The sequence below is a fragment of the Elaeis guineensis genome, chromosome 8 (genome assembly GCF_000442705.2).
Source record: "Elaeis guineensis isolate ETL-2024a chromosome 8, EG11, whole genome shotgun sequence".
Taxonomy (NCBI): Eukaryota; Viridiplantae; Streptophyta; class Magnoliopsida; order Arecales; family Arecaceae; genus Elaeis; species Elaeis guineensis.
In genome coordinates, this window is record NC_026000.2 from 19,905,642 (window position 1) to 19,916,658 (window position 11,017).

At 40.7% G+C, this 11,017-nt stretch overlaps 1 protein-coding gene across 2 annotated transcripts; it reads left to right on the forward strand.

Moving 5' to 3' along the window:
• The first annotated feature begins 539 nt into the window (after window positions 1-539).
• On the forward strand, window positions 540-10,430 carry LOC105049966 (uncharacterized). Of its 2 annotated transcripts, none has more exons than XM_029266088.2 (2): window positions 540-2,550; window positions 9,830-10,430. In XM_029266088.2, exon 1 carries the CDS (start codon window positions 661-663, stop codon window positions 2,386-2,388), a length of 1,728 nt encoding a protein of 575 aa, XP_029121921.2. In that variant the 5' UTR covers window positions 540-660; the 3' UTR covers window positions 2,389-2,550; window positions 9,830-10,430. The 2 variants fall into 2 exon arrangements, with proteins under 2 accessions (XP_029121921.2, XP_010928099.4); XM_010929797.4 differs by having other exon boundaries at window positions 541-2,443.
• The last annotated feature ends 587 nt before the right edge of the window (window positions 10,431-11,017 follow it).

Sequence of the window (11,017 nt, forward strand, 5' to 3'; positions counted from 1 at the left end):
GGCTAGCATGTTGAGATTTCAGCACATGAATCTCACCTAAATAATAACACTTAATAGTATTTATTATCTTTTAAGCTTATCATTTCATTGTCGTTGGCACCTCCCATGGGTGCAGAGGTGATTTGGGTCAGAGCTTGAGATGACGGTGGTTTTAGAGATGGCAATGGTAGTAGATTTAGAGGTGATGGTGATGGTGGTGATTTTGATGATAGTGATGGGCTTGGTGGAGGATTTAGATGGAGATGACGATAGCAGGAGGTGGTGGGCATTTTGATAATATTTTTTATATTAAATATTTTATACTACATCAGCATTCATTAAGTATCATGTGACAGCGTATAATCATTTTCGTCTTATCCATAAGATGAAAATAATAGCCATGAAAATAATTGGAATGTTTTGATCGTTGGATGATTTAATTGTCCCAAATTGAAGTTCCCGTTAAAGTGAAAACCCCTAAAATTTAAGATTTTAAAATAATTAAACCTAATAATTATTACTATTACTACTGCCACTATTATTACTGTTATTGTTGAAAAGAAAAACTATCCTGCTTTCTTTCGCCTTCGTGCCTTCAGGAAGCCTTTCCAAGGGATTAGAGTCTCCTCCCTCCTTCCTCTTCAGAACCCCTAATCCGAGCCCAAGACGAGGATTTCCGCGATGGAGCCCAGCGGAGGCGGAGAACGGGGCGGGTTCCACCGCAACGAGGCCATCTCCGCCGTCCAGGACGAGGAGCAGTTCTACGGGGAGGACGAGGACTACGACGACCTCTACAACGACGTCAACGTCGGCGGGGGCTTCCTCCACTCCGTCCACCGGAGTGACGATTCCGGTGGTTACCCGAGGGAGGACGGGAGCAGGAGCAACCCCGTGCCGCCGCCCGCGCTGCCCCCGCCATCGGGGGAAGCGCCGGAGAAGGTCCAGATCCCCGGGATCGCTGGCGATTCGAAGATCGAGAGGCCGATGGATAGATCCGGTGGCTTTCATGAGCAAGGGTTCCGGGGAGGTGGTGAATCGTTGGTGGGGGCGCGGCCCCCCGGTGGAAATAGGTCTGAGTTAGGGCAGTCTTCTGGTCGACCGGGCGAGATCCAGGGGCAATCGAGGAACTCTGGCTACGGGAACGAGGGTTATCAAAGGCAAGGGAGTGGCTTTGGAGGTGAGGCGAGGCAGGTAGGAAGCGGGCCAGCGGGGGGAGGGAGTGTGAATGGTGGAGGAGAAGGAGCTGGGGGGACTACTCTCTTCGTGGGGGAGCTTCACTGGTGGACGACGGACGCTGATCTCGAGGCAGAGGTCAGCAAGTACGGGCAGCTGAAGGAGGTGAAATTCTACGATGAGAAGGCGAGCGGGAAGTCGAAGGGGTTCTGCCAGGTCGATTTCTATGATCCAGTGGCCGCTGCAGCGTGCAAGGAAGGGATGAACGGGCACGTCTTCAATGGCCGGCCCTGTGTCGTGGCATTTGCATCGCCGCACACTGTTCGTCGGATGGGAGAAGCTCAACTCAAGAATCAGCAGATGGCAGCCCAATCTTCAGCCTTGCCTCAGAAGGGGAGAGGAGGGGGAGGGGCCCCGATGGGTGGAAATTATGGGAGGGGTGGTGGTGGTGGTGGTAATTGGGGGAGGGGTGGAATGGGGAATCGAGGGCCAATGGGGAATGTGAGGAACAGGATGGGGCCTGTGGGCGGTAGAGGAATCATGGGAAACGGGGGGATGGTCGCTCCACCTCCTCCGATGCTGCATCCTGGCGCTATGCTTGGTCAGGGTTTTGATCCAACTGGTTTTGGAGCAGCTGCTATGGGGAGGATGGGTGGTGCATATGGAGGCTTTCCTGCAGGGCCGACGACAACTCCATTCCCGGGATTGATGCCTTCATTTCCTCCAGTTGTGGCTCCTCATGTGAACCCGGCCTTCTTCGGGAGGGGAGGGATGGCCGCTGGTGGTGTTGGGATGTGGCCGGATCCCAGTATGGGTGGATGGGGAGCCGAAGAGCAGTCAAGTTATGGGGATGATGCTGCTTCAGACCAGCGGTATGGAGAAGGAAGCCATGGGAAGGATCGGGGTCCTGACCGGGATTGGTCTGGGGTTTCAGATAGAAGGCATGACAGGGAGAAGGACATCGGTCCTGGGCAGGAATGGTCTGAGAGGAGGCATCATGATGGAAGAGAAATGAGTAGGGAGAGGGAAAGGGGTAGGGACAGAGACAGAGAAGGGGTAACAGAGAGGGAAAGGGATAGGTATCGGGATGACAGAGACCGTCATGGAGATCACTACAGGCACAGGGACCGTGCATCGGAGCTGGACGATGATTGGGATAGAGGACGATCATCGAGGCAAAGAAGCAAGTCGCGGGAGGTTGAGCATTCAAGGAGGCGGCGTTTATCACCTGAGTGAGATGCGGTGTTAGCAAATTCCTTAGCTAGGAAGGAGACCAATGATTTGTGGGCAAGTATGTCAGTCACTTCTATTTTTGTTTTAGACTTTAGTAATTTCATGCCCATGGGACACGTGAAGAGGTTGCTTGCAGGGACCTGTTGTAGCTATCATTTTAGATATGTGAGTTTTCTTTGTCACTGACATCTGTGTTTTTAATGCTTAGCTTGTTTGTAATCTTGCTTTGTGACCGATGCGCTGGATGACACTAGTGCATCTTGTAACCTTTTCGTGCATAAAATTGCACGATGTAATTGTACTTTATTAAATTAATTTATTCTCAATGCTCAGTGCATTCGTTTTGCATATGACCTGAGCTTTCTTCAATGACAATCTTCTGATGGTCTAGACTTCTGTTATCACTTACCAGAACACCAATGATATATGAAATTCCTTTCTAGGGATGATTAGTTAATTTTCTAAAATGTTCAAGAACCTTTTTATTGTAGGTTGCCTAATCCAATAACTTCTATTTTGGTCTCAGCAGCAATTGTTAATTGCACAAACTTTTATATGTGGCTCATCATTGTTCTGGGGCGTTTTTCTTATGTTTTATTGGCAGTGTATAGTTAGATTTGATATTTGCTTTTCATGAAGCACACAAGAATTGTTGATAGCCTTGTCTTATAGTGGTAACTCTTCTTATCAATGGTTTGGTCTTTCTCTGTTCTATCATACTATACATGGGGTCCATAGTTATTAGAATGCTAACTGTGTGCCTTTAGATTTTGAACAAGAGGACATGACATACTGTTGGTGTATTTCTGGAATTTTGGCTGCAAAACATTTCCTCATATCTATTTTTGATTCGAACTTTGGGAAGTTTGACATGAGCTGGAAACATTATAAAAATTTTATGATTGTTATCTTCTGGGCCTACAAGTACATTTGCGGTTAGTTTGTTGGATATATTTAAAGTTTAAAAGAAATGATAGAAGTAGAACCTTTTTGACAATGGAATGGAAAGATGTGGGACAGGAGTGGTCACTGAGAGGCCCTTAAGTTGATGGGTAAACAATGGAAAAATATCCTAACCTGTGAAATGTGGAGGACATAAATGCATCGGATGATGCCAAGCACCTAAAAGGCGATAACTATTATCTAAGAAGGTGCTAACAATTAATGGTAAATTGGGTGCTTATATAAGTGTACTTGAGGCTGATAATTGACATGACCATTGTAATTGTAATCTTGGCTATTCAAGAATGGTCTGAGAGGAAGCTTTATTGAGGTAGAGGTGAGAATCCATTTTGATATTAGAAGGTTACAATTTTAGGCTTTGGTTGAGCAAAACCTGTCAAGAAAAATGTTGACTCTTATCAAGGAAAAGAAAAATGAAAGTGCAGGTTTTCCACTGCTCAAGAAAGGCCCAACAATTCCATCCAGTTGTAGTGCTCTCTTACTAATAAGTTATATTTAAATATTTTGTCCCTTAATTTATACTTAAATATTATGTTTATGTATACGTTCATATATGCCTTGACTGCATTAACATTCTTTGCAATGATGGGTTTCTTCGATTGCATGTCATTGGTTACCGGCATGTCTAGTTATTGCAAATGCCTTTTTCTCGTTTTTATTTTTGCAGAGTGCAGAGACTTGAAAGTGCTTCTAAATGTTGCTAATTGAGCTGTGCCACAAAATCTGTGGGTGAATTTAATGTAGATGAGGGTAATTTAGAGCAGCAACATTGAACTGAAACGGGTTTTTCTGATGTATAGGCTTCATGCAACTTTACATAGACAATATATTCAATTGCAAACATTCGAAAAGATCATATATTGGTCAGGCACAAATTCAATGATGTTGAAGAGTGTTACTGTTACCATCACCAGCATTGCTTGTTTCATTAAGTTGGGCTTGCTAGCATTGCATTGTATGGGAGGTTCCTTAAACCTGTTCTGTTTGACTCATGTTGTACTTGGTGCAACAACTGACATAGGTTGTATCTTCAGAAAAAATTGACTGTATTTCGTTTGTTGCTCACTGGAGACAAGATTTGTGTAAAATTGGCATGATAACTGGAAAACATTCAGAAAGCAGAGGGACTGGATGTCAGAAACTTGTGGATCTTATTTTGTAAACTGAAGTCGTGGAGAATCATGGGACATCAAGTATGACCAAAGTGACTACCTTGGCAATTTATCTGTGGAAATTTTTTGAGGAATTGAAACTGAGGACTCCATTGGGTTTAGGATTGTCCAACAAGGAGATTACAGCTAGAGCAGCTCTTAACAAGCTGTAATTTTTTGGAGTTAGATTACTTTGGCAAAAAATCACTTGTACTAAGTGGATGATCCAAATTATATAAATGTTTATTTTTTTTTCATCCAATCCATCACAACACGAAGGGCAATTGCTGCACAAGCTTGTATTGGCAAGCGGTTAGGAGTTCACACGCATGAGGGAGATTTAATTTTCAACAACTTTTTGGCAAAGTCTTCTTTATGTATCTAACGGATGAATTATTAACTTGCTCAGATTGATGAAGAAAATGATTGGACCATAGGGAACTTTTGTTTCACTTGATGGATTTATGAGGTCGGGAAGCAACAAAAATCATGGTTTCGATGATTTGAATACGTTCTTCCAAAAATTGTAGATCACCATGGGCAATTTCTCTAATCTTGATTTTGTCATGTTTAATAACCTTGATCCTAGCTAAATGATTCAAGTGTACTTAAAATATATTGCTTGATTGGTGCATCAAACACAACATATTCAATGTTGCTAACAATGTTATACCATGTCCATAATTGTAACTTCCTTTGTTTCATTATAAGTTATGTTTTGCTTGTGTCCGTTTGGGGCTGGGGGTTGAAGGTAGGGGCAGGGGCAATGTATATAACTATATCCATGTATTGAGGTACCGTAACATGCTGGTCTGTGCTGTACAACATACATGGTGCTAATAAGGTATCATGATAGCACCTGTGTGCCATGTGTTCTAGTAGTTGCTAGATCATGTCAGTCCAACATGCAGCATGACTGATATGGGGGCCAGAATGGATTGCGAAACCTCAAAAGGGTAGGGGGCATGGTTCCAGCATTTTAAAATGCAGTTCATGCAGCTATGTAGATGCCCCCATATGTGAATGCAGCCACCACATTGGGCCTTGGCTGCATAGTAACTTAAAAACATCTGCGCTCTATTAACGCTACTTTGGCTTGACATTCTAGTTGATTTTGTTTTTTATCCTTGTCGATGCTCCTTTATAATTCAATAACCTAGAACATATCGATAATGCACCATGCATTTTGGAGAGATTTAATATGAATAGATTGAAGATAAGAACTTTCGTAAGTTAATACTATGCAACCCTATTTCTCATCTTTGAACACAAGCATTATTGTTGATACCCAAATGATGAATAGACTTGTGCTGCCCAGCCCGCTCAAGCCCGAACTCTTTTGGGTGAGTGGGGGCCAAGATTTTAGGTTCGATGGATTGTGCTAGGCCTAGAAAAAAACATGTCTATTAAATGAGCTGGACTTGAGCCTGGGGATTAAAACCTGGCTTGAATTATTTTAACCTAGGTTTTTTAATCCTAGGGCCAGTTAGCCACTCTCATTTGGGTTTTCAGTTCCCGGTTCCTCAATTATGTTTTCCCATCCCTACTCAAATCTCCTCTTCTCCGCTTTTCCTCTTCTTCCATTGCTACTAGCAACCACAACAGCCACCACTGAGAGGAAGGCTTTTGAGGTGGTGGAGAGTTGCCCCTTAGTCCTTTTTTGCCTCATCTACCTCTATGCTCTGATGGTTCTTTCTCTCTCTTGGAGACACCCTCTAGGATGACTCCTCATGGTGCACCTGCTATTCATATTAGTCTGGAGTCTCTTGAACTCCTCTTGATGCTTTCGACTAGTTTTGGTCCTTGTTATCAGAATGCCAACTTCTTGTTATTTGGTCCTGGTGTGATTATGTTAGTTGTCTTTTAGCCTTTTTACTTCTAAGTTGGTACCTTTCTTTTTTTACCAGCTTCAGTCATCAAGATTTGAATCCACTTCTGGATTTTTTCTTGAAGTGTGGCTTTGTATTTGTCATAACTGATATGTTTTCTCATGTCGACGTCATCCCAACCTAGGTTTGAAAGACTATTGTAGTATATTGAGTATTGAGTCCTGGTCCAATTGTTTGGCTCGTTGGGCTCTTGGCATCTCTTTTGTTGATTTCTATTGATTTTGGTCCTCAGGACTTCTTTTATCATCTTGTTTTCTTTTAATCTGTTTTTAAGTGTCTAGGACCCTTTCCTATGGTGGTTCCCAGCATGCGTCCATCTTTCATTTGTGTGAGCTTACAACTACTTTTAGCTATTTTATACTGTTGGGTTTCTCCCTTGTTCTATCTCTATTATGTTGAAGTTATCCATACATGATGGATTGAATCTAGAAAACTGGACTTCTAAACTGGATGTTATAACTATTTCTAAAGCACCTTTAGCATTTTTTTTTTTGTAGCATTTTAAGTTATTTTTCATATTTTTTTAAGAAAAATGGGGGAAAGGGTGAGGAAGCCTGTGGCCCAGCCTGAAGCTTGAGTAAGGGCAGGGTTTGGGTCTGCAAGTCCAAAGGCAGAGGCGAGCTGGACCGGTGCCTAAATAACTTAAGTTACCCTTTAGGTATAGCCTCGCATGGCCCTTGAATAGGTCTAATAATGGAAGCTGTAAATAGTTGCAATCTTTGAGATGCAATATCAATGGTATTCTTGTTCCGAAAGAGAGAGAGAGAGAGAGAGAGAGAGAGAGAGTTTGTGTGCGGCGTGTGCGCATGTTCGTGTCTGTGTATGTGCATAATACAAAATATTTTTTTTTCCCATGTTCAAGGGTGGTGATGTACAAATTTAGGATCTGTTAGAGAATTGAATAGTGAAGAGGTAAAAATGCAAGGGGTGTGTTTATAAAGAGTGTACACGAAAGATTTATTTATCTTCTTGATATGCTAAATAAGGATACTGTTGAAGAGATTTGATTGGAATAATAAAGAGAAAAAAGACAAGATATCCATTGAAATGGATGGGGGTAGAGGGTTAGTTGGGAAGTGGTACTGTAAGAATTAGGATCAAAAGTGTGCAATAGGAAGTAAAGTGGTAACCTCCATTTTTTTTTTTTTTTTTTCAGAGGGAGAGGGGAGCAGAAAGGTGGAGACAATTGAGAAATTAAGAGAGAGTAATTGAAATCGGAAGCGAATATGGATGGATAGAGAGAGAGAGAGAGACCTGCATCTCGCTAGATATTGGTAGTTACGGAGTCCGATGTCTGTGTGCATGAGAGATTTTAGGGAGGGAGAAATCAGTTCTTCGGGTTAATAGATGGGATGTTTTTCCAAGAGAGTGGGAACTCATTGTTCATCCTTTCTCTCCTTGGTGGGCCTCATCTTAATCATGAAAGAAGTAAAAAGGAAAAATCATGGGTGTGCAAGAGAAGTCCCAAAGAGAGAGAAGTAACAAAGGGGCCAAATATTTATCTGGTGTTTCATGTTTGTATATACTTGTAGCAAAAGACTAAAAGAATGTTGTTTGTTGGAGAAATAATTTGACAGAGAATCTATTTGAAATTCAGAACTTTCATTTTCGTAATATGGAATATGTTCGCTGGCCATTTTCTTGCAAAGCTGTAGATTTGACAAGTTCAGCATGTTCTAATGTTTAGAAGTGGAAAGAGGGGATTTTGAACCATAGGAAGGAAAGGAAACTTTTTTTTTAAAAAAAATATAGTTTTAAGACCCAGAATGCTAATATAAATCAGATTCCAGGTTGTTCTGAAAAATTTAGAATACTTTGAACAAATAAACAGTGAGGAAAGAGAGTTGAAGAAGGGCGGTTGAAATGTAGACAAAAATGAAAATAGTAGAAAAAAAGAAAATAAAATAGGAGGCGACGTGGGAGAAGGAAGTCAAACATCTGCAAATAACAAAATCCCTGCCTCAGTTGCAGCAGAGCCCTTAAGTGAACAAAGTGCCAGTCCATCTGTCTTGCTGGTTAGGAATCTTTTTTTGACTTTATGGAATTACAATAAATGGAAAAGTGCAGTAAATAAACTATATTATGAGGCAGCATTTTAGGGATCACAATGATAAGAAAGTTAGGCTGACATTATTGGTGATGGGTAGACACTGTAGTGCCTTTAATTCCAAAGTTCTTAGTGCTGTTAATCCCAATTTTAAGAGATGTCATCTTTATCTATAGAAATTTTTGAAACTAAAAACAAAAAGGTCATTTTTGTTCTGAGATTGTGATTGCTTTTACAGCTATCCTCCTTTTAACCTTATCTGTGTCCTCCGACAAAAGTAGGCCAGAGAGTAAGTCGCCACAATGCCATAGTTGGCTAAATGAAATCTGGATGCAAACCCGAGGATATGATTTTCTTGTCATTTTATCCTGTGTTTCTCATGGAGATATAACCATGAAATGGGGTCATAACAATATTATTGTTTGGGTGATTTAACAACAAATATTATGTAAGCCATCTTGTTTAGATGTACTTTGTTGGATAAATTATTTGTCAGGAATGTCTGTATTTTTGGATGTTCCTGGTTCCATTGACAAATGCTTAGTTGTGTATAGGACAATTAACTTATTTTTTCCAGTTATGAATTTCTTAAAGAGAATATATATATATATATATATATTCTCTTGATTTCAATGGAAAAAATCACTCAGTTATGAGCATGGTAATTGGGTGATTTGGAAGCAACTATTGCATGGGTGGTTGGGCTATAAAGTCTCTACAAGTAGTCTTGATCTTTGTTTAGTTGTACCTTTGAGTTATACCCATCATGAAGTACCATAACCAGTAAGCCAGACCCATTTATGTAGAATTAGCTTTATGAATCCCCTATTGTTTTTTGACAAGGTGTTTCATATGTCATTGCTAGATTGCAAGCACCAGTGTGCAGCTGGCATACAGTTGTGCCATGCGCCTGTAAGGCAATAGCATCTGCTTGCCAGTGCCACACGGTTGGCAAGTTCATCAACAAATTGAAATTATGACTGAATAATGATCCTATGTCCATTTTCAATGTATTCTTGCTTGTTAGTTCATAAGCTCTTCCTCCATCAGACTTGTTCGTGTATTACCTTTGTTCTATTTCCAGTGTCCAATACAGATCTTGTTTTGCTTTATTAAGAAAGGACCACCCATTACAATGAAATATTAGTCGATTTTTGTTTGGAGTTTATGACGTATGGTTTTCCTTTATTGCTCTTAAGATTCTTCAAGTCAGAGTTGTTTTCATCTTCTTTCTATTTCTGGTCCCTGATTAACTTTATTAAGAAATAGTTCATCGGTCTCAGGCTTCTTAAAACTGGATTCTAGATTTTGATCAACTTACACTTATTGCATGTCCTTTTGTTTTAATAATGAATAAATCTGATATGTTGACTTTCACCAATTTATGGATGCAGCTGGAAGAGCAGTTGGAAGTGGTTTGGCTACAGTGGCAGGTCCCTCTTTGTTGAGTTGATGCGGGTCTTCTTCCGAGCCTAAAAATTGAATGAGTGATGCTAATGATGCATGTATTTGCTCCAAAACCAATTTAGTAATTGTCTCTTTGGTTTGAAACCTTTGGAATGTATTGAAGTGTTGTTGGAGATTTCACTGCATGGAATGTAAGATTTAAGTTAAATGACGGAAAAATGGTCTTGCTTATTTACACCTGTAAGTGCAATATCTGACGACGCACTTGCAGAAAGTGGTGGTGCGATAGATCTTTGGTCAGTGCTGGTGGAACAAGAAGCTGTTCTCGAGGTTTCCTTTTTTAATGAATGATGATGATGAAGGAATTTGCTGAACGCATGGTCACAGATGCATGGGTCTCCTTTGCTTGATGGATGATAAATGTGAGTCTCAAGCTTTTTGGAGCTAGCAGGGTACACAAGGTGATTTTTTGACTATCCTTATCATTTCTCCCCTCTTTCCTTGTATGGATGAAGAGAAAGACCGCCATTTATGTAAGATTCTGAGTTTACTGAATACAATTTTCCTTCTGTGCGTTTTTCTGCTTTATGTTTCTTGTTGAGTCATGCCCCTTGGAGCTTGTACGAGAATCTATGAGGAACCTTGACGAGCCTGCTTGGTGCTGTTTATGAGTTTGCATTCTGAATTGTGCCACATAATGAAGCAATGTGAATGGTGCAAGAAAGATGAGTGACTTTTTAGAGCTATTTTTCTGAGTTACCACAGCATTGTTCATTCCAATTCAGCTATGCATTGTATGATTTTTTTCGGAAGTCTGCTGCCAAATACACATTTGACATCAGAATCTTGTAATTTTTCGGATCTCCATATGCTATATTTGTTGAAAATTTTGATCTCCACCTGTTTGTATCAGTGAAGACATCATGATATGTTGGCTTTATGTTGGCTTTCAAGAAGTAAGCTTTTAATCCTCTGATATACCATGACTTAAAAAATTCCTTGGGTGCAGCTGCTAATATAAGCATAGCCTCTTGGATCCTAGTGTTAGTCATGGTTCAAAACAACGATTTGATATCATTCCATTACCATGGTGCTTTTGGTATCAGTTCGGTTGATTCATGACATCAACCTTGTCTTGAATATTAGTTCGCTATTGATATGGTATGGTATGTTTG